A 24,849-nucleotide genomic window follows, 5' to 3' on the forward strand; every position below is an offset into this window, starting at 1 on the left:
TATATATATATCAGATACTAACTTAACCAAAATTTGACTATCACGCAATGAAGGATATCTACTTCAAGATTAGTTAGACCAAGGATAACAAACCCATAAAATAAACTGATTGACATCAAGATGTGAGAATAAAATATATTATCATACTATGAGATAATTTATTTCTTTCTGCCGTTAAAAAATATGAAAAATATATTATTTTGTTTAGTTTTAGAAGTATTTTATGCAGAAAATAATTAAATATGACATATGTATAATTTTAGTGGTTAGAAGATTTATTTTATTATTGTGAGATATTGTGCATAAACAAGTTGTTACATTAGTAAGGAATAATTAAAAATCAAAGAAAATAAAATGATAAAACACAAATGATGTGAATATAATTTATTAAACAATACACCCACTTACAAGTTTGTAACAAAGGTATATGGTTTTCAACCTAAAACCTTCTAGCTATATATACAATTGTGCAACATATATATATTCATGACAATTTTTCAACCTTAAATTGTTCATGAAATGCACAATCTGTACATACTGAGACCGAGCTAATTATTATACCTGGTCTACATATCTTATGAAGAAAGCATAACTGAATCAATGGAATGATCATATAGTATTCTAGCATGCATTGGTTGTTGATTTCTGCATGCAGAGAATGGCTTCATGGTTTTCTATCTATTAGGTTGCAGCATTGGTGTTTGGAATGGGGCCTAATGAATACGGTATGCCGGAGCTTGTAATCCAAGAATCACGTTGAGTCGAGTTAGCGATTTCGTAGAACTTCCCTGGATAGAAAACAGCAGCTTCAGCAGATGTTATGGTCTTAACACCAGGCCATTTAACTCTTGCTGCAGTGTTAGCACCACCACCTTTGTTATTGTACTCATAATAGGTACTTGTTTCTGTGAATGCACTTCCCATCCATGGCATGTACCCTTCAGGAACAAAAATGTCATCAATTGTAGAATCCATGATGACAACCCTAGAGTAAATCCTCCATGGTCTTCCCAAGTATGATATCTTGGGCTTCAAGGTAGCTACTTCTGGCTCACTTGTGAAGTGGCAGCTTTGGAAAATTAGGCCACTGGGGCTTTCAAGCTTGGATCTTCCACCTGCTGTAACCATGCATTGTTGGTTTGGTAAGGGTTTTCTTACTATAAGCTTGCAGTTCTGGAACACTGCGATTCCATCGCCGAAGATGAAGTCTATGGTGCCTGAGATGGCGCAGTCGCGGTAGAATTGGCGTTTAGATTGGACATATAGAGTGTCTTGGAATCCGTCCATTTTGCAGTTGTGGAATACTGCTTGATCAGCTGTTACCCTGAGTGCCACAGCTTGATGCTTCTCTGATCCTGCTGTGTTCTCAAAACCAATGTCCTTGGCAATGAAGTTAGCAGCATTAACACCTGCATAGGTAAAATTATAATGTGAATTGCTATTAATTGGAATTATATATTAGAACAATTTAACCTACTAATATTAAAATATTTTTTTTAAAATGTGGATCACATGAGTCGCGCAGCTGAAAATCTATCGTGCTCCGATTTTCAACTGTGTGACTACATGCAACAACCACCGAGTTTTGATTGTGTGTCACATTGGTTGTAGTTAACTGCAACCATAGTTTAAAGTCCTGCCACTCATTTGCATAATGCAATTTGTAGAAGAAAGATCAATACAGATATAGTTATTTCCAGATTCCACTGTTTAAGTATATAACTTTTTAATTAATGGTATCTCTAACTAGTAGTGTTATTAATATGCAATGTTCAATAAATTCTTGAGTTGTGTTATGTTGTACTTACCAAAGGTTGCAGTGTTGTAAGTTTGGACACCATCCTTGTAATTTTTGCTACCACTGAATATGGTTTTTGTAGGACCATCTCCTATGATTGTGACATTGGTCATATGTTTGGTCAAAATAACATATTCATTGTACACACCCTCCTTAACATGAATCACAAAAGGCACAGCATTTTTCTTTGGAACAGTTGTAAGAGCATCAGTGAGTGTTTTGAACTGTCCACTCCCATCTTGAGCCACAACTGCATCAGCCTTAATGCCACCACGACCACCCGGTGCTGCCTGAAGAAGGCGCCGTTGTCCATCGCTCACCCATGAAGGAAAACCATCAACAAGTGGTTGTTGTTCTTCCTCAGAGAGAAGCCTCCTGCTAGAAGTTGTACCAAGATCAAAGGTGTCCAAGTTGAGACCCTTAAGGAGTTCAGATGCAGCATTTATGAGATCAATTGCATTGCTACTTAGCTCAAGTGAAGTGTTAAGAGCCTTAGCCATTGTCAAACCCGCTTTTGTTTTCGAGTTTTCGAATCCAGCTAAACATGTTTGTTGGTGTGAGAGTGTGCCTGCAAGCCAAACCTTAAGGTCATAGGCATGTTGGCTTAACTTGTTGAGTTCAAAAGTATCCAATGAGTTAATTGATTTCTGAATGTCATCAACTGCATAATCAAGCACTTCCTTGCATATATCCAAGGCCTGCTTGGTCATGTTGTCCTTAGCCAACTCTTCAAAAAGTTTAGAGTTCTTCAATTGGCTTAACAACTCCTGAGCTGTGGAATTGAAAGCCACTTTCACAAGCTCTTTCACGTCGGTCTTGTTTGACGCATTATCGAGGCTTTTGACGCAAGTATCTTTGTATTGTGTTGATTGGCAGAGCATCTCTGCATTCCTCTGAGTGCTCGAGATCTCGGTTGAACCGTTATCCGGGCTCTCACTTTGGGTTAAACTAACAGCCACCACACCAACCATAGCAACAAGAAGGATTGAAGAGATACTGACAAGGAAATACCTCTTCTTCGTATCATGCCCATTTTCTACAGAACCAGCCATCCCTATATAAATTATAATTCAGTTTCTTTCTCTTTTTTTTTCTTCTCAAAATAATGCAAAAGACAAAGATAAAATGAAAAGAATCAGAAATTATTTCTGTTATTTACCCTTTAGGCTGTGTTTTTCAAAAGCCTTAGGGCACTAGCTATAGAGTTTGTGCTTCGGTCTGTAACTTATGGCCAAACATGGTTCTATTTATACAGAAACAGTTATCCAAATGAAAGGTGTGAAATCCTTTAAGAAAACATAGCATGACTAATTTAGTGTAACATACTTTTCAGGATGTTTGTTAATGACTAATACTAAAAATAGCAAACATTATCAACCAATCAAAATAGTCATTAACTAATTTTGGCTAATTTTATTGTTAAGAAAAATGATAGTTATAAAGTATATAGTTAAGAGGAGAGGACATCCTTGAATCATGGAAATATTTAAGTGCCAATAAGAAAGATGGGACACAGAACTTATGGATGTGGAGAGAAGATTAGTTCAAAGATTGGTGCAGAAAAAAAATATATAGAGATAATATGTGAGCATAGTAGGGAGTAGTGCAACCTAACTAACTCAATATTTGTTCAAAACTTGACTCATTATTTAGCTTATAAATTTGGTTCATGAATTAAATGAGTTGAACTTTAAGTCAATTACAATTCGACTAATTAGATAACTCGATTATATATATATTAAATAAATAATTATTATTCGAGCTAAGGAAGTGAATGAATCAATTAATAGTTCACAAGCTTTTGATGATTCAAACCAAATTAAGCTAACGACACAATTTATGAAATTCAATTGAGCCGAATACCTACTGGAAACATAGCTCGTTTTGAACCCAAATCGAGTTTCGAGCTCAACATATCATTATCGAGCTGAATTGAATTGAGCTCTAGTTCAACTTGATTCGACTTATTTCTAACCCTAAGAAGAAATTATATTTATAGTAACTTATCTGTTTGATAACTTGATTGGTGGTTAAAATAACGGAATGATAACCACTTTATTTAATCAACGGTCCTTGTATAACAACAATATTTGCACTTTTCCTTTTGTTTTTCTTCTATTCATCTTCTATGTTTTACTGTTTGATTACTTTTGTACTAAATACTAATAGCAATGATCTAATTCTTGTTTCAATGTACACGTTAACTCACCACAAACAATATCTTAGTCATCAAAAGTAATAACTAAAACAAACAATATCAATTGTTAGGTTAATTACAATTTACAAGTAGTTGTTAAAAATACAATAAATTCCTTATTAAAGTATTCATAAAAGACAATAAAATCCTTCCTACAAGTAGTTGTTTATATTCTTAGAAGAGAATAGATAATACAATAATGTTCAAAACCGGATAAAAGATATCATGGGAGGAGGGATAGCCAAATTGTTTCATTTTCCAGAATCGCTGCCCTTTTTAAAAATACTTTATAAAAAAAGGTTATTTTAATAAAATATAATTGTTGTTATTGTTTGTATTCAATTATTCATGTATTAAAAAAAAGGGACCAAATTTTTTTTCAGTTCAATACATATTCACAGTTAGTGTTAATTTTTTTACATAATCAATATATCATTTATCATTCATTTGTATTGTTTGATTGAAAAATCAATAATAATTAAAAATAGATATTGAATGATGGAGTTACAATATATAAAACTCTTAAACTGTGAGTGTATATATTTTTTTTCTTAAATTTTGCTAGCAAATCATAAATGACTATAACATAGAATAAAGTGGCTAATTCGTGGTTAAGATTATGAAACAACTTTCAATCTCAACGCATACTAGATGTGATAATAGTGCAATAAAATAGAAGTTTTAGATAATTACAAAAACACAGATTTTCTTATCATGAGTTCTCTTAGGTTGATAGTTATTATAACCTAAGAGTTATACCTTATTAGACCTATTACTCTTTTTTGAATTATAGAGTAATCGTACAATTATTAAAAACTACAATTATAGATTTGGCCATTTTTGTTTCTACTCTCATTTCTCTTCTCTTTCTATCTATCCACCATCAACACTAGATTACCTTCACTGTGAAGTTCAGGATGGTCAACACCATGATACTTGCCACTTGATTTGTAAAATCAGATCTACAATAAAAACCACTAAGGGCTACTAAATACCATGGTGGCACCCACTACACAACACAATTTCCCACATGCAACCAAATAGTTGGATAGTGGTAGAGTGAAAGTAGGTCAGTTTGCCTATTACAGTTTATTACCTGAAATATAATAGATTTGGCTAAGTTAGATTTTTTTTTTGTAAACATCTCCTACTCATACTTTTAAAAAACTTATTTAAATTAACATATCATTCTTTTAGATAATTTAAAAAGCCTATTAAATCTAGCAAATCAACCTATTTAATTATATTATATAGAATAAATTACACTGACACATTTGAATTTAGTAAAATTACACAAATTACTCAGACTATTTTTAAAATCAACACATACCACCTATAATTATATATATATACATTACACTGACTACAAAAAATGATAACGAGTGTAATTAAGTCAAACAAAATATGATATATTGTAAAGATAAGTCCAAATAATATAAGAGTTGATGTTTATTCATTATTTTGGTCAGCATAATGTATATATATATTAGGAGGGATCCATTTACTCCACGAGTAAGTTTTGTAAACTTACTCCTTACCCTGACCATCAATTCTAAGGAAATCCAATGGTTTGAATTAGTGAGTAGATCTAAATCATTAGAAACTCATAGAAATGATGGCTATGATGAAGAGTAAGTTGATTTCCACTATATATATATATATAATTATGGGCGGTTTGTGTAGGTTTTAAAAAGTTGCGAATGATTTTTGTAATTTCACTAAACTCATGAGTGTCGGTGTAATTTACTCTATTATATAATAAAATTGAGAGTTTAGTATTTTAATATAAATAATATTATGATAATTTTAATATAAAAATGAATATACATATATATTTTAATTGTTAAGTTGGATGGAACTAATTTAAAGTATGTCTATTAATTAATGTAGTCATGATAGTCTATTTCATATCCACATAGTATAGTTTAATTTTTAAACACAACAACTTTGAAATTTATTTTAAATAGTTTAATAAGCTAGATGTAGACTTTGAAATTTATTTTAAACAGCAGATCCAAACTCAAACTCCTATATATTTTATGGGAGAATATTTTATATCATAAAAAAGTATATCACTAGTTGTGGTTGATCAGAATTATTAAAATTTTAACTTAAATATTTGTTTAACAAATAATAAGCAATGATACATTTTATGAAAGAACAGATATGCTTTTATATATTATAGTATCTGCTGGTAAAGTTTGAACTGACTTGTTTCTGTTGTTGAATAGGGATGAAGACGATAACAAATTTAAAAAAACTAGAAATGTCATTATTTATATCATTGTCATAGTGAATTGTGCGTTGAGAATACGTGTTTGAGTGTTGTTGCGTCGTGTAAAATCATCTCGCGGAATCAAATGGGTAAAGGTGGTGACAATTCTAGTGGAGGTTAAGGTGGGGGTGTTGTATTCAAAGGAACAGAACTATGTATCAAATTAAAATTTTGAAGAATCAAATAAAAATTATAAAATTATTCGTTTTGCCGGAGAGTACCATATTCCATAACTTCAAGAATAGTACAAGAGTACCATAAAAGAACCACATTTTTTAGTGAGAAACAGTACATACATGTTTTGATTCTTTCAATGCATCATTTTCCAATAAAAGATCCCTTTTTGAGTATTAGTTTTACACTTTGACCATAAAAGAGTTTTACATACTAATAATATTGTATTGATATTACAATCATAAATAAATGAGATAAAAAGGCTCTTTTGTTATATCATTAATTAAATATAGCCTGCACGTTCCATATTATTCAATGAATATAGTCTGCACCTTCTTTCCAAGAAAAAACAGAAACCATCCATAAAATTAATGCATAATTTTTTCCATAGGGATTCATTTTCACATAACCATTTTAAATATTCCAGGATATCAACTAAGGTATCTTAGATATTGGTAATACGTGATTGTGGCTACATCTAAATATGAGTTGAGTACCACATTTATTCTATATGCTTATTTTGTCAGGTTTTTGAACAAAAACATAAATAATGCCCCCAACAAAGCATTTTGGAACACTGTTTTTGTCATATAAGCTGTTTCTTTGACCACATTCTTGTTGGCTATGTAATTTCCTGTCTCACTTTAGTTTGCATTTGGTGATTTTCTTTACTCAAAGCTTTGCTCTCTGTAGTTCTACCTTGGCTATAGTGCCCAAGTGCACTTCATCCGGACCGTCCGCAATTCGCAATGTCCTTGCCGTCGCCCACAGATGTGCCAGGACGGTGTCAGATGATACACCAGCTGCTCCATGCACTTGAATTGCCATGTCAAGCACCTTTAGTGCCATGTTTGGTGTAGCTACCTGATCCCAGACCAAGCATAGTATTAAAAGAAAATTAACATCATGAGTAAATCATAGCCAGCATTTGGTCGACTTGTTAGAATGGGACGAAACATAATGTGAGTTATTTTCTATGTTTGGTGTAATTTGTAATAGAAAATGACACAAGGGTTAAAAAGTGTGACAATTTTGTTTCATTAAAAGGGTGGAACCAAAGAAAACAGAACAAACCGTGATGTTCCATTATGCTATGTTTGCGGGCCAAATGCTACCATAGTAACCAAAGATTAGGAAGAATGTGCAGTATATTGCAAACAATTACCTTGGCCATTGCTAATATTCCTCTAGCTTTTTTGTTCCCATGCTTATCAAGCTGATCAGCTGCTTCCAGCACCAACAATCTGGTCATCTCTACGTCTATTCGGCACTGAAAAACAGATAGCAAAGTAAGCAAAGATTCTTGTAATTTCAAATTGAAAGAGATTTAGATTTGTGACTTATAGATGAATCCCCCAATCATGATACCTTAGCCATATCAGAAAGGAATGAACCATGTTGAGCAATAAACTTCCCAAATGTTTTTCTATTAATAGCTCTTTGAGCCATCAATTGCATGCCTCGCTCTGCAGCACCTACCAGTCTCATGCAATGGTGCAGCCTTCCTGGACCTAACCTACCCTGCAAGATTCCAAGTCGGCATCAGATGAAAAATATACTTCTTGGTACTTCAGCAAACATCTCAAGCAATATAAGAAAATGATGACTGTTTCCAAAATGTCCACTTGTCAGAAAGCACAAATAAGTCATTTTAATAAACCTGTAACTTGTTCTAGTATAATTATATCAAATCTACCAACTACGTCTCCACTTTTAATGAAAATTTATGCTTTCTAAAGTGTGTTATGTCTGGAATCATTGGGCTTCTAGCTAGACATTTGCCACAGACAATGGCAAAGTTGACATCAACAGTTGACTTTCATCTATAATTATGGGTTCGCATGAGATATTTTCCACTCTGGCCTTTATTGAATTGAGCTACACGGTTTTATCCATAAAAATGGTGCGAATGTGGAGAAGAGGAGCTTCTCCTTTCAGGCCTTGACACTATCCCAACCAATTCGCTTTGGGGCTTTGGGTGCTTTGTAGATTATGTTATCAACACTAAGAAAAAATCTTCAACCCAAGAGAGAAATCGACACATGAATGTTGAAGTTCTGCAAACTTTAAAGCAGATTTGGAATTTAATTGCACAAAATATCCTCAAGTTTGTGTCTTACAGGATTGAAACATCATCACATGCTAGTATTCAACACAAAGGAAATACTTTTCAACTTACTTGAGCGATCTCAAAGCCACGACCTTCACCCAGCAGGATATTTTTTGCTGGCACACGAACATTTTCGAATATTACTTCTGCATGCCCATGAGGTGCATCATCAAAGCCGAACACCAATAATGGTCTCTTTATGTGAACACCAGGAGTCTGGATATCCACTAAAATCATGGACTGTTGCTTATGGATCTCTGCGTTGAAGTCAGTTTTCCCCTGTGTATATGTTTTGATACCTTGATTGACATGAATAGCACAAGGACCCATAGAGAAATAACTTTCAACCAAATACTCACCATGACTACGAGAACTTTGCATCTTGGATCCATAGCACCACTTGTCCACCATTTTCTCCCATTGATAATATATGAATCTCCTTGCCTATATAAGGAGAGAGACTAGAAAAATAAATACTCCATAGCCTCATAAATGTCTAATTGTCTTCTATCAAGAAGCTCGGCTCAAACCTATGCTGTCTAATTAATTTCGTAATGGAAATGCATTGGCTATATGGAAATGCTGAATCATGAGTTGCTTTAAGAATCTGGAAAATCCTACTACCTTTTGATAGAACACTCAATATTGGTTGCATCAGAAGATGCAACGCCTGGTTCTGTCATTGCAAATCCAGACCTAATCTTCCCCTCAAGCAAAGGAATAAGCCATTTTTGTTGTTGTTCTTTATTTCCATAGCGCAGTAAGACCTAATACTCAAAGTAATTTGTTAGAACCAGATCAAACAAAATTGCAATATACTGATCAACACAGGAGAGAATCCAATTAAAGTCAAGTAATTATTGATCAACCATGCAAATATAAACTTCCACCTTACCTCCATATTACCCGTGTCAGGCGCACCACAATTAAACACTTGTGGAGCCCAAACAGAACGACCCATGATCTCACAAAGGTATCCGTATTCGAGATTTGTGAGACCAGCACCCAATAACAAGTCATTTGCATCATTAGAGTGATTATTGCTCCCATCGAAAAGTAGTTTTTTTGCTATGGCAGCACTATCAAGCTGCATGAAAACATAGATATTCACAGGACATTACTATAAAAAAGTAGTAACATGGAGAGGTGATATGATCAAAACTTAAAATAATAACAATCGTAATCATCTACAAAAAATGCCAAAAATCACCCTTTTCCTTCTTATCATACAAGATTTTCAATTCCAAAAACTCTAACATACTTCTATATTCTGCTAATCTACCCTCTACCCTTCTCCAGAGGAAACTGGCCATCTTCATATTACATTTTCAAGACGTGAACTAAGGTGTATATGTGATAATCTCTGTAAACACACCCTAAAGTGCTAATCTCTCTAAACACACCCTAAAGCGCTAATCTCATATAAAGTTGAAAGTTTCACATTGGAAACCTATCTTACATTCTTACCTCATTCATGCTAGTATTTCACCAGAAAAGTATGCCATAATGTATTTGTTTGAGATTATGTAATCTCTTGTATAATACAGTGTGAAGTTCAACATAAAAATGTAGAAAATGGTGAACACCCTCATATACACCATGGTCTATAACAAATAAATTCATGTCTGTGACCGAAAATATGGAGGATGCAACACAACATGCCTGATGGAAGCATGATAAAAGCTTCTAAAGTAACAAAATTCAGATGAAGTATATTACAGAAGTGCCAAATCAAGATGCATACAGGAATAAATAAGTTCCACAAGCCTTCTTTCTTTGCTAACTCCTTCAACTCTTCTTCTGCTGGGTGAACAGTCCAACGTTTTTCTGACTGGGCAAGCTTATAAAATTCACTTTCCATGGGGTATATGTGTTCCTCCATGAACTTAATTAGTTTGTTCCTCAATGTCAAAACCTTTTGACTAGGAATAAACCTTCCCCCACTTGAGAGGCCCAACACATCTTTCCCATTTGCAACTGAATCGTTAAGAGTAAAAATGCCACAGCTATTAGTATAATAATAATAATAATCTAGTAATACTTCTGGTAAAGTAACAAATTATGTGAGAGCTAAATTGCATATAAGAGCCCATAAAATTTAAAGTTTTCAACAATCGAGCTACCGGATGGAGGATGCTGAGGGAGCACAGATTCCCTTTTGATAAATTGCCAAGCAGCATCAATAATTTCATTTGCAAGTCTCCCTGTGTACCGAGCACGCTCACCTCCTGATGCATTACCCTGGATGGCACACAAAGAAGCCACAAATTATTAAAATCTTAAACTCCAAGGACAACAGCATCTCTAAGAAGTTCAGATACCTTAACCCATCTATTATATATTCCTGCAAAAATTGAAGCCGCACGGAACAAAGAAAAGGCAACATAGAACTTCCACTCAGCAAGAGGCCATTTTCTTCCCTGGTAACCAAAACTCCGTTAGTTTCTTTAGTAGGCAAAATTAGGGATATCAATTAACCATTATTTCACTTGACATTTATTGGTGCTGAATGCATATAGATTGCAAATTTTAGCTACAGAATAACATGGTAGACCAGCATGTCATACAAATCTCAGAGACGTGCCAAAAACACTGCTAGCCAATTTTTTTTATAACAATGTGTAGCCAATTGTTCAAGACAACCAAATACAGAATTATTACTAGTTTCGAAGAAAATAAATATATAATCCATGTCATGAAGTTATGAGATTAGGTAGTTATTATTGATTATTGAATAAGCTTAATGGAGTTTCTGAATTCTGATCCATAGTATCTTAAGGCAAATGCAATACATAAGTTTCCTTCATTGTGTAGGTAGTACAAAAACCCAAATTGAGTACATATAATATTAGATACTTGTGTAACAGCACTTACCGCAAGAGAGCAGTATTCAGCCAAATATTCTGGTAGTGAAGGAATTCCCTCTGGCAATCCAGAATGTTCCAGACCGTTTTGTACTTTGTCATTCCCAATATCTGCGATATAAGGCTGCCAAAGGACAAAAAATCATAAATTGCACTGGTAATACAGTTAAACAAAAGCCTAGGTAATCTGATACTCTGATTCAACTGTATGATAAGTTTAACCAGCCCACAGAATAAGCCAAAATACTAACCATCAAGATTATATAAGCAAAAGGCAGGTGCAAAACAACGACGCAGTGTAAGATAACAAATACATATTTGGTGTCAAATCTTGACTTAGAAAATCAGTTATACAGTACATACCAAACAGCTATACGCGACATCACACATTTGGTTACCAAGTGTAGACAATTCCCAGTCAAGTATGCCGATTACTCGATCCTGCAGCAGAGAGAAGTTTCGTGAGGTTCGGGCATAAGACTTGCATTCTAAGATCCCAATTCAATTATTATAAATCCTGAGTGTTAAACCTGGCAATGTCCAGACTCTAGAAAAATATGTGCACTAATAATGGAACAACAAAAAATAATTTAATTTTCATCCAAGGAAGTTTAACAAAAGTGTATACTCTTACAATATTTATCTTACCTCAGTGGGATGGAATACAAGATTGTCAATGCGAAAGTCTCCATGAACCAGACCTGCTGTTGCTCCTGATGAATCTTCAGGGGGGATTTGACTCCGTAGCCAATCAATCAGTGCAAACATTTTTGGATTTCTTTCAGGTTTACCCTCACTGGTCGAGGCAATATATTGCTTAGCCCACCTCTCAATCTAAAACAAACAAACTATCCATTAGTGCTATAGAATTGGTAAAATAAAGCTAACTTGATCTTAACCCTTTTTCGCCCGGGTTCAGTAGCAGGAGTGGGGATATGATATGGGGGAAAGGAGCTGAAAATGGGCATGGATAAAGGGATAAATGTCTGTTCTGAAAAATGATAATAATGAACTCATTCCTTCATGTATTGATTCGGGGAGGAGAATGTGTATTGATTATCGAAGATTGAATGCAGCCACACTTAAGGGCCACTTCCCCCTTCTGTTTATGGATCAAATGTTGGAAAGGTTAAGGGGACGGACATATGGTATTATTGTTTTCTTCATGGATATTCTGGTTATAACCAAATTGTTGTTGATGCTAAGGACCAAGAAAAGGCAGCACTCACATGTCACTTACTGTAGGAGGGGTATTCTCTTGGGGCATAAAATCTATGCCCAAGGAATTGAGGTTGACAAGGCTATAATTTCTCTTGCTTTTATCTTAATTCATGATTGTACTTTCCACTCATTCTTTGAATCGGTCATTCTTGGATTTAGAGTTCTTTTTATAATTGGGAATCAAGGCATCTTTTGTCATTAAGAATTCCGTTTGTGATATGTGAAGTCCATTCTTGAAATCCATTTTTTGTTGTTACTGTTGTAATTCAGAATTACTCAGGGAACTAGTAATTTCTTAGTTACAATATAGTGTGATTCTTAAAGGAATATAGAATTGTAACCTTTGGGATTTCGATTGTTAACTGAAAGTTAAGTAATTTGTTTATGTTCATTGGTAAAATAAATGATGAGTGCAGAGGAAATTAAATCTCTACCAGTTCTCTCCATTGTTATTTTCAAAGATTATTTTTTAATTTCTCTAAAATTCCTTTATCATTTTGTTATAAACCAATTCTATTTACAAACATCTCTTGTCCAATTTCACTAGTAATTGTTGTGACTTGTCAGAAGGTGCTATTTGCTTAACGATATTCCATGTGGGTTTGACACTTTACTTATCATTATGTTACTTGTGTGATGTATTATACTTGATATAGAATCAACAAACCGGCACTGAAAAGGGGTAAATGTCCTATATCAAGGTTTGACCCTGGGCATCCAAAAGGACAGCACAAACTTTCTTAAGAACCAAGTGAAAGGCTCAATCCTATTAAGAACCACAAAAAACCATTAACATAAATTTTGTTGTACTGTAATAACTGTTTAATGCATCCATGTTCATATTTTGTATAGGCATATTAGGTGATACCAGGTTTATCATATAGTCAAATGGAACTTGCTTACCGTTCTTTTGCAATAATCATTACGCCGCCCATAGTTTCCCAGACCAATGGAGTCCACATTAGAAGAATGTAAAGACGCTAAGGTCTTAGCAGTTTCCCGGTAAATTGCCCTCCTTGTCTCCGGTGCCACACCCTGATAGTAATACAATCATATAACATAATTCAGCAATCACTTGTTTTAGTTAAGAACAATGAAGATAAGAGGTAGAAATATCATACTGGTAGCTTTGGATCAATATATATGCGTCCCTCCAAAAACTCCATGACATAGAATGGTGTTCCAATAACAGTTGAATCATTGCAGAAACAGAAAACTTTGGGAACTGGAACTTGGGTATGAGTACCTAATGCCTGGAGAACCTGCAAGTAGGAGGAAAAAGAATTATAGATACATAAATTTATTCATACAGTCATGATGTACACACAAGCCCTAAGAAGGGTTTATCTAAAAACACAGTTTACGATTAAATATTATGATGTCATTTGATCCACATTTTCAATCTCATCGACTAGGAAAAGGCTTAGTTCTTCTAGTCATATACAAACCTAGGTAGAATGGATATAGATAATGGATACAAATAAGACATTATACCAAAATCATTGAACAATATATTGACCTACAATAAGCCAATAAGTAACTGAATGTTCAATTCCAAATGTATTGGATACCAATGCAGTCACTGTTTTGATGTATTGGTGCTACATAGATACACACATACATATATGTATAACACAAACAAAAACCAGTAGCTTTAGTCATCATAGTTATATTGGTTCTCTCATTAAATTTGTTTACCCTGTACCGAATTCACCCTATTATATACACAACATATCAAGTTCACCATAGAACACGTACCAAAAAACCCCAAAACCATCAAAACAAAACTTTCTACACCATCAACCTTACAAATCCAAAACAAAATCTCTCTGGACTAGAAATGAATATAAACAACCAAAATGTAAAAAGAACCTGAAACTCTCTGTCAACGGCATGAGCTGAAGCCAGCAACGTCCCAGAAGGTTTCTTCCTCAGAACATAGCGCTTCACCACAGATCCTTGATCACCCACTTCAATCAAATACGTTGGATTTGATTGTCCATGTCCAAACTACAAAAAAAATCAAAATTGAACATAAAAAAACAAACTTTGATGCAAAAGAAACAAACCCAGATGAGCCAAAAGAAAGGAAAACAAAAAATGAACCTGAGAGATGGTGAAATGAGAAGGGGAGTGAGGAAACCCAGAAACGTTGGAAGAACAATAGCGGAGGAGAGAATCAATAGGAAAGTGTTGAGTTGGATTGAGTTTGGATAAAAGATCATATGTATTCCTAGCCATGATGTCAGAAATTGATTTGATTTGATTTTGGGTGATGTATTAGTGAAGAAGAGTAGAAGATAGTGATAGTGTTCTTACAATCTCAGAACAATTCTCAGTGTTCCTACGATTACGTGGTCGTTTGAGACTTGTTCTTTGTTTCTGATGTCTCCAATGTCTCGCATTTCAGTCATAAATACTTCATCGAGGATGAGATAGCTACAAATATCGAATACAGACCATGACACTATTCCGCAAAACAATGACATATACATGTGTTAGCATAGTGGATAATGTTAAAATCAATTCCTAAAAATGAAATTCCTAAAAATGATATTTGTTAGTAGTGAAAAATGGATTAATAAGTTAATTTCCAGGTATCACAATAAAAAACAAAAATAAAATGTGAGCTTCTAATCTAATTTTCACAAAGTTATTTTCAATAATAATAAAAATCTTATTTAAATATAACTAAGAATATATATTAAAATACAAAAACAAAATACATATCAAAATAAAACAAACAAGTCAATAAAATATTGGATATCCAAGTATAATTAAAATATAAAAATATATTATTATTTTAAATTACTTATATATTTAATTACTTCAATTACTAAATAACTAAAGAGAATAAAGTATATTTCCCCATATCAAGAAATAATTTATTTTCCTTGGCGAGTAAAAATATGACATATGTATTATTTTGTTTAGTTTTAAAAATATTTTTAAAAAAATGACTAATATGACACATGTCATAATTTTAGTAGTAAGATGAAATAAGTTATCTCTTCCAGAAGATACCTTATTCTTATAACTAACAAGTAATATATATTTTTCAAATTTGAACTAGTTACAAAGGTAATTTTACTGAATTGTTCTAGTTTAATAAGTAATTTGTATAATTATAAGCTTTCAGCTACCTTCACAACTGTTAACAAAACTGACATGTACTCATTTTTGTCTCAATTTGTATCTCCGCCCAATTAAAATGTATTATCTAATTAAAAATGAAGTCATAAAAATATAGACTTAGAGATAGACGTAATTATTGTGGGACTATTGATCTTAGATAACAAAAATCATTCCTAACACAACCCTAATTTATGTATGGAAAATTATCTATCATTTTAACAAATATTCCTTAAATTCCTCCTGCATATAAAAGTAAGTAACGTATGTCAAACAAAAGTAACTAAGTATGACATTCAGATTGACTGTCACTCAGGGAGAGAGAGAGGAAATGAGTGTAATTGGGTTAAATTGATCATATGTAAGTTTGGAGATAAATTTTGATTATTAATAAACTCTCCTCTTTTGTGTATTTAAGAAACATTTCATTAGAACTAAGCATGTATTTTATAATGAACTAAAATGAGTTTTTTTTATAATTTATTATGTTTTTGTTTCACTATTTGTCACCTTCATAGAGTATACTAATAAGATAAATTTTGATACATAGTAAGTTGTTAAGTTTTCCAATAATGTCAATGGTTAGATACAACTTTATTAATCATACACAAGATTTGCATGAATATGAAATACATTGTGGAATGAGGTTAAAATAGTATAAGAATTAATGTCATTTCAATATTTTTATTAGAATAAATTATATATACTTCTAGAGTTTAGCTTAATTATTTTATCACATTTTTGTTTAAAAAATTACGTACACCTTTCATACATATATGAATGGTCACTGTAATATATGTATATAAATTATGTGTGATTTGTATACCAACAAAAAAATGATATGTGTATAAATAGTTTCATATAATCTCAAAAGATATTAGTGTAATTCAATCTAAAACAATTATATCTTCCACTCCAACATATTGTTTGAGACCACATTTCATATTGGTTTCCTTTATCGTTTTCTTTGCACTAAGAAACGAACATCTTATTACAAGTTTGATAATTTATTTTTCAATGGAAGTTAATTTGTCATTGTTTAATTAGATGATAGGGAGAGAAATAAAGTGATATGGAATAGTATATAAGATAGTACATCATTCTCTACCAAAAATGCAATACTTTATATGCCAATCATTATGATTTGGCTGAAAAAAAGAAGTTTAACCAAAAAAATTAATAACCAAATATTTTTCTAATCAATTAAAATAAGTAGTACACTTTCCATAGACGTGGTTCCCTGAAATTGTTATTTAGTTCAACATGTATAAATCTTTTATACTCTTCTCCTTTTGTACTAATGAGAACCAACCACAACCAATAAAAAATAAAATTCCATTAAAAATACATTATCTTCCATTAATAAATTATATAATTTTTTAATGATTAAGTTGTTTCATATTGGTGAAAAGGCAAAATAAAAATTACTAGGTATAGAAGATTTTTGTTCTCTTTTGTTAAGATTTGTGATGAAACCTAGAGTGAAAAATATATATAATTTTATTTATTATTAAATATGTTCTCAAATTAAAATGGTTCATACAACACAAGTTTTTAATATCTATTACTTTATTGGATTTTTACCTATTAAGATATTATTTGTTTGGTATTATACAATACGTGTAAGTTGTAATATAGTAGTTGTTAAGATATATATATATATATAATAAAATAAATAAAATAATAAAATATTATAGTATCTAGATACTTACTACAAATATAAATATTAATTAATTCATTAACAATTTAAGATTAATATTAGTGATAGAACATAAGGTTAAATAATTTTAAGTAATAGTTATTAATCATATCAAATATTCAGTAATAAAGAAAGTTGTTGGTGGTAGAAAGCAAATTGGATTGAGTTTATTCAAATATGCATCTTATTTGAATCCTTACAGAAATAATTGTTGGGAATAGCTACTAGTCCTAAAGGAAGTAATCATCCACGCTATTAATATTATTAAGAAATATCTTGATGAAACAACAAAAAATATGAAATTTTTAAATAAGCAAATAACAAAACATATATATTACACAAATTAAAAAATTGAGATCACTTTTAAATTTAAGATAAAGTCATTTTAATTATCCAAAATTTAAGATAAGGAGGAATTGGAAATTGAGTTTAAAATCAGATATCACCTGATCAACAACAAAACTGAAATAGTTTGGTTCACTTTGATAGAATTCTTTTATTTTTTTTATGACAAAGAAGGTAATGGTCACCCTTTCCCAAAATACAAGAACAGAAATTACAAGTCATTTTACTCCGAATTCTTTTTATACTGGTAATAGATACTCACTAAACTTCAAGGCCATTGTTACTAAACATATTAGCATTCGCACAGGTGGCTGGATATTGTTTCTACTGAAGTCAAAATAGTAAAGTAGTTATAAAATAACTCAAATAGAATAATTAAAATAGTACAATTAAATGACATAAATAATATTGTGGATTGGTCAACATATTCTATTGTGGATTGGTATTCTATTGTCAATTATTTTACACTTTCACAAATCTTTGTATAAATTTGGAAAACGGAAATTTATTTAAAGAATGTTGTGGTTTATTATGATTTGGTCTGTCTAGAGTATGATAAATGATGTTATCTTTAGGGACGAAAAGTCGAGTTATATCCACATTATGGATCAGATTCAAACTAGATATTGATTATGGTTCTCAAACAATGTTGGTTATAATTTGTTCTCATTTGCATAATGGTGCATTAATCTTTCTGGTTGTAGGTTATAATTTGTTCTCATTTGCACAATTGTGCATTAATCTTTCTGTTTGTATTGACCTGTATTATAAAGTGTAATCGGATTGACACCCTTATATCCTTTTAAATATATTTTCTTATCAAAACAAATATTTTTTATATTGAATCTCATTAGGTCAAACTACAATCTAGTTGAAAATGATCATTTATGTAGAATTGTTTTTAATTCACTCCAAATTCTTTGTCCATTTTAAATTAGATAATCTTCAACCTCGTGAAATTGAAAGTTATTAAATACAAGAGTTTGCGAAAATATATTATTTTAGTATGCCTTTAGTCCTATGAATTCACTAAAAAATTTACCATGATTAATATAGTTGGGAGCATGTAAATACTATTTGTAATGTACATATGTGTCCACGCTATATCTCAACAAGGAAATAAACAATATCTATTACTGACAATGTCACTCACACTTACTAATTGCAAGTTCATGGTTGTTTTCAAATTTTTAGTCTCACATTAAAAGACCTTTAAGCTATTATTTTATATTCCAACTTAAAGGGATTATTCTATATTGAGTCACACATACAATATTTAAATTTATTCGCCTATGATTTTAATCAACCAAATGAACAATTTATTTTTTAACTTACAAATACTTATATAGTTATATGTATATTTTTTTATATAAAAATGTGTGAAAGTTACCATGAAGAATATTCTATGCAATCATAGTGGAATGCTTTTTTAACTTACAATACTTGTAAGTGCAAGTTGTATAAGTTATTATTAAAGTATTTTACCTGGAAAAAGTGGAAACAATAACATATAATAATAGATGCTGAGTGATTATTATATATTTTAGAACTACTAGTCTCCTATGTTGCTAATACTTTGTAATTCAGTTTAGTTAGTTAGTTTAGTTGGTGTATACTTTCTGTTTATAGTAAGTAGTTAATTGGTTGATGCTATAAAAAGAAAGTTCATTTGTAAATAACATCAACGCTTAATGCAATACACTAGACTCTATCACTTACCTCTCTAGACATAGTTCTTCTTCTTCTTCTCTGAATAACACATTCACTTCTTCTCTTGCCTTCTTCTTCTTCTTCTTCTTCTTCCTCTTCTTCTTCGTGCATTCTTCCCTCTTCATCTTGTTCACAATTGAAGTAAATAAACAACAATGGTATCAGGAGCTTTGTTCTAGGTGATTCCTTCGATTCTTGGATCTGTGTGAAAGAGGAAACTCATTGATTCATTCATGGCTACCAACAGTGGCTTAACCTCACACTGCCCACTATGGACAACAAGAACTATGAAAGATGGCACATACAGATGAATGTCCTATTTGGCTATCAAGAAGTACTTGACATAATTCAAGAAGGATATCAATCAGTAGATGAGGATGCAACTGAGGCTCAGAGACTTGTTCACAGAGATTGCAAGAAGAGAGATTATAAGGCCTTATTCATGATACCTCAATGTGTGGATGAAACAAATTTTGAAAAGATTTCCAATGCCAAAACAACAAAAGAAGCCTGGGACAGTCTTGAAAAATGCTATGCTGGTGCAGAGAAGGTAGAGAAGGATAAGCTCCAAACCTTGAGAAGAGAATATGAACTGCTACAAATGAGAGATGGTGACACAATTGCATATTACTTCACCAAAATTAGATCACTGAAAAATCTGATGAAAGGATGTGGTGAAGTAATGAGAGATCAATTGGTAGTAGAAAAGGTATTGAGGACCTTAAACCCCAAGTTTGATCATGTGGTTGTTGCCATAGAGGAGTCTAAGGATCTTGAGGTGTTCAAGATTGAAGAATTGCAAAGCACATTAGAGGCTCATGAACAAAGAATTAAGGAAAGAAATTCAAAGAGAAACTCTGATCAAGCACTCCAAGCACAAACAAGTAGAAGGCCATTCAATCAAGGCAACTTCACAAAGAAACTTAAGAAAAAATGGAAACCTGACAAAGGAAGAACCTATGAAGGAACTAGGCATGATTCTAACTCATTCTCTGGAAACAGAGGTAGTGGACAAGACCAGATGCTAAAGATAAATAAGAAGAAGTTTGATAAGAAGAAAATTCAATGCTTTAATTGCAAGAATTTTGGTCATTTTGCATTTGAGTGCAGGTTCAAGGCTACTCATGGCAGTGGTCCAGAAATTGAAGCCAGGCTGGCTTAAGAGGAGGAATCTGAGGAGGAACAAGTCCTATTAATGGTCACATCTGAAAAAGAGGTCAATGATGACTGCTGGTATCTTAACATAGGGTGCTCTAACCATATGTCAGGCAACAAGGATTGGTTTGAGAAACTTGATGAGAATGCCAAGAGTATAGTGAAGTTTGCTGATCATAACTCCATCAATGCTGAGGGAGTTGGAGATATCTCAATCAGGAGGAAGGATGGAAAGAGTGCTAGTATAAAAAATGTTTTGTATGTGCCCAAGATGAAAAGTAACCTACTTAGTCTTGGCCAACTACTTGAGAAAGGTTATGAAATGACCATGGCAGATAAGATGTTAAATGTGTATGACTGTGACAAGAATTTCATCTTGAGAGTTCCACTATCCAAAAATAGAACCTTCAAGATTGGGATTCAAGTCAACAATCATAAGTGCCTATTATCTAAGACAACTCATGGTAATTGGACTTGGCATCAGAGATATGGCCATATGAATTTCAAGAGCCTTGAGCTTCTGAGCAGGAAAGGAATTGTCACTGGACTACCACCAATTAGTAGTCCAAGCACACACTGTGATGATTTCCTGTCAAGCAACCAAACTAGGAGCAGTTTTGTGTCTCATATACCAACAAGATCAACAAAAGCACTTGAGTTGATCTACTCAGATGTGTGTGGACCTTTTGAAGAACACTCATTGAGAAATAATAGGTACTTCATGACCTTCACAGATGACTTGACAATGAAGACTTGGGTTTACCTGATCAAGAGGAAGAGTGAAGTATTCTCAATCTTTTTCAACTTTAAAGCTCAAGTAGAAAGACAGAGTGGACAGAAATTGATGACCATGAGAACTGATGGAGGTGGAGAGTATATGTCAAGAGAGATGAAAAACTTCTGTGCTAAGGAAGGCTTGACTCATGAAGTAATTGCTCCATACACCCCACAACATAATGGTACTACAGAAAAGAAGAACAAAACCATTCTTAACATGACAAGAAGCATGCTCAGAACAAAATCTATGCCAAAAACATTCAGGGGAGAAGTTGTTTCTACAGTTGTGTACATCATGAAAAGATGTCCTACAAAAAGGCTAAGGGAAACTACACTTGAAGAGGCTTGGTCAGGCTCAAAACCAAGGGTGAATCACTTCAGAGTGTTTGGTTCAATATGCTATGCTCATGTACCTGAAGCTCAAAGAAAGAAGCTTGATGACAAAAGCAAAAAGCTTGTATTGGTTGGCTATCATACTACGAGTGCATACAGGGTATATGATCAACTAAGTCAAGGGATTATGTTGAGTAGAGATGTAAGAATTGATGAAACACAGAGCTGGAATTGGAATGATACAGGCAATGATCCAGCAAATCACACAATAATGGAGTTTGATGAAGGCCTAGTAGACTTGGAACCATTGCATACTGATCAACCAGTTGTTACAGAAATTCAAAGCCAACAAAGACCACAAAGAGCTAGACAACCACCATCAAGACTAAGTGACTATGAAGTCTTCCCAGACTCAGAGATCACTACTGAAGGGGAGCTGGTTCACATGGCTCTCTTGGCTGAAATGGAACCAGTAAACTCAGAAGAAGCATTCAGACAGAGTCATTGACTTGATGCTATGCAAGAAGAACTCATGTCAATTGAGAAGAATAGAACTTGGGAGCACACTAAGCTACCAAAAGGAAAGAAAGCCATTGATGTAAGGTGAGTTTATAAAGTAAAAATAAATCCAAAGGGAGAAGTGACCAAATACAAGGCTAGGCTTGTGGCAAAGGGATTTCTTCAAAAACAAGGCCTAGACTATGATGAGGTTTTTGCCCCTGTTGCAAGGTTGGAAACCATAAGGTTGGTGGTATCATTGGCAAACTATAAAGGTTGGTGCATTCAACAAATGGATGTAAAGTCAGCATTCTTGAATAGGCCATTAGAAGAAGAAGTGTATGTTGCTCAACCACCTGGATTTGAAATAGCAGGGAGTGAAGGATTGGTGTACAGATTGCATAAGGCTTTGTATGGCCTCAAGCAAGCACCAAGGGCCTGGGATAAGAGGATTGATGGGTTCCTACTAAAGCTTGACTTCTCCAAATGCACAACTGAGTATGGTGTCTACTTAAGAGGTGCAGAATTGAATAAATTGATAATTGTGTGCCTATATGTAAATGATCTCTTAGTAATAGGCAGTGATGTTAGTGAGGTCAATTCATTCAAGCAAGATATGAAGAGTGAGTTTGATATGAGTGATCTAAGAAACCTATCCTACTTCCTAGGGATAGAATTTACTAGAATCAAATGAGGAATTGTTATACATCAGAAAAAAATACATTGTTGATGTTTTGAGAAGATTCAACATGTCAAATTGCAACTCTGTTTCAACACCTGTTGAAGCAGGAAATCTAGTGTTCCAAGATGATTTAGCTGCTGACAAAACCATGTACAGACAAATGATTGGGTGCCTAAGGTATATTTGCAACACAAGACCTGACATTGTGTATGTTGTAGGCCTGATCAGTAGATTTATGGAGGCACCAACAAGAGGTCATCTCCTAGCAACAAAAAGATTGCTTAGATATATCAAAGGAACCATAGGTTTTGGTCTGCTACTACCAAACAACTTCAGCAACTTCAGTTATGATATGCTTGGTTTTGGTGATGCTAATTGGTGTGGAGATAAGCTTGATAGAAAAACCACAACATGGTATCTGTTTATGCTTGGCAACTATCCAATTTCATGGTGCTTAAAGAAATAAGACGTGGTTGCCTTGTCCTCTTGCGAAACAGAATACATAGCAGCGTGTATGGCAGCTTGTCAAAGCCTTTGGTTAGACACATTGCTAGTAGAACTGAAGATAAAGAAAGAAGGTAGTGGCTCGGTATTAATGGTTGACAACAAATCAACCATACATCTTGCCAAGAATCCAGTGGCGCATGGTCGTAGCAAACACATTGAGACAAGATTTCATTTTCTAAGAGATCAAGTGAGCAAGGAAAAGTTGAAGATGGTTTTCTGCAGATATCTTCACCAAGTCATTGAAGAAGGAGAGGTTTAAGAAATTAAGGTTGAAGATAGGCATTGTAAGGTTGAATGTTGACTGAATTAAGGAGGAGTGTTGCAAATACTTTGTAATTCAGTTTAATTAGTTAGTTTAGTTGGTGTATACTTTTTGTTTATAGTAAGTAGTTAGTTGGTTGATGCTATAAAAGGAAAGTTCATTTGTAAATAACATCAATGCTTAACTTCTTCTTCTTCTTCTTCTTCTTCTTCTTCTTCTTCTTCTTCTTCTTCTTCTTCTTCTTCTTCTTCTTCTTCTTCTTCTTCTTCTTCTTCTTCTTCTTCTTCTTCTTCTTCTTCTTCTTCTTCTTCTTCTTCTTCTTCTTCTTCTTCTTCTTCTTCTTCTTCTTCTTCTTCTTCTTCTTCTTCTTCTTCTTCTTCTTCTTCTTCTTCTTCTTCTTCTTCTTCTTCTTCTTCTTCTTCTTCTTCTTCTTCTTCTTCTTCTTCTTCTTCTTCTTCTTCTTCTTCTTCTTCTTCTTCTTCTTCTTCTTCTTCTTCTTCTTCTTCTTCTTCTTCTTCTTCTTCTTCTTCTTCTTCTTCTTCTTCTTCTTCTTCTTCTTCTTCTTCTTCTTCTTCTTCTTCTTCTTCTTCTTCTTCTTCTTCTTCTTCTTCTTCTTCTTCTTCTTCTTCTTCTTCTTCTTCTTCTTCTTCTTCTTCTTCTTCTTCTTCTTCTTCTTCTTCTTCTTCTTCTTCTTCTTCTTCTTCTTCTTCTTCTTCTTCTTCTTCTTCTTCTTCTTCTTCTTCTTCTTCTTCTTCTTCTCAACAAAGTTCATCATCAAACTTAATTTTTACTACATTCAAAGATCATGTAAATTTGCAGAAGTGGAATCATCCCCAATGTAAGTTTACCATCAAAACTAATAACAAAATAATAGAAGTGTCAAGCATAAGTTTAACAACAACAAAAGAAGCACCAAATATAACACTTAACAACATATAGAATAACCATATCTTTTTTTTCCTTTTCTAGTATCTCTTTAATCGGATTGTGAGGAGAGCTACACATAAATTCTGTAGTGTAAGAGAAAACATCAAGTGATGAGAAAATAATAATAACACATATTAAAAATATAATAAAACATCCACAACCTTGTGATTATTTCCCAGATAT

At 33.0% G+C, this 24,849-nt stretch overlaps 3 protein-coding genes across 5 annotated transcripts; 1 reads left to right on the forward strand and 2 right to left on the reverse strand.

Annotated features, from left to right (window-relative positions):
- LOC109345207 (pectinesterase/pectinesterase inhibitor-like) lies at nucleotides 493-3,022 on the reverse strand. 2 transcript variants are annotated; one of them, XM_019584062.1, is made up of 3 exons: nucleotides 1,809-3,022; nucleotides 647-1,409; nucleotides 493-605 (listed from the first exon to the last, which is right to left on the reverse strand). In XM_019584062.1, exons 1-2 carry the CDS (start codon nucleotides 2,848-2,850, stop codon nucleotides 682-684), a joined length of 1,770 nt encoding a protein of 589 aa, XP_019439607.1. In that variant the 5' UTR covers nucleotides 2,851-3,022; the 3' UTR covers nucleotides 493-605; nucleotides 647-681. The 2 variants fall into 2 exon arrangements, with proteins under 2 accessions (XP_019439607.1, XP_019439606.1); XM_019584061.1 differs by having other exon boundaries at nucleotides 493-1,409.
- LOC109345206 (probable acyl-CoA dehydrogenase IBR3) lies at nucleotides 6,787-15,070 on the reverse strand. Of its 2 annotated transcripts, XM_019584059.1 has the most exons (18): nucleotides 14,746-15,070; nucleotides 14,512-14,649; nucleotides 13,761-13,901; nucleotides 13,543-13,674; nucleotides 12,067-12,252; nucleotides 11,782-11,859; nucleotides 11,429-11,542; nucleotides 10,876-10,974; nucleotides 10,678-10,795; nucleotides 10,299-10,531; nucleotides 9,450-9,641; nucleotides 9,179-9,321; nucleotides 8,914-8,998; nucleotides 8,624-8,833; nucleotides 7,813-7,965; nucleotides 7,610-7,714; nucleotides 7,076-7,308; nucleotides 6,787-7,012 (listed from the first exon to the last, which is right to left on the reverse strand). In XM_019584059.1, exons 1-17 carry the CDS (start codon nucleotides 14,878-14,880, stop codon nucleotides 7,117-7,119), a joined length of 2,454 nt encoding a protein of 817 aa, XP_019439604.1. In that variant the 5' UTR covers nucleotides 14,881-15,070; the 3' UTR covers nucleotides 6,787-7,012; nucleotides 7,076-7,116. The 2 variants fall into 2 exon arrangements, with proteins under 2 accessions (XP_019439604.1, XP_019439603.1); XM_019584058.1 differs by having other exon boundaries at nucleotides 6,787-7,308.
- Nucleotides 19,797-20,687, forward strand: LOC109344564. Its single transcript, XM_019583329.1, has one exon. The coding sequence runs from the start codon at nucleotides 19,797-19,799 to the stop codon at nucleotides 20,685-20,687; it is 891 nt and encodes a 296-aa protein (XP_019438874.1).

Source organism: Lupinus angustifolius, chromosome LG04 (assembly GCF_001865875.1).
Source record: "Lupinus angustifolius cultivar Tanjil chromosome LG04, LupAngTanjil_v1.0, whole genome shotgun sequence".
Classification (NCBI taxonomy): domain Eukaryota; kingdom Viridiplantae; phylum Streptophyta; class Magnoliopsida; order Fabales; family Fabaceae; genus Lupinus; species Lupinus angustifolius.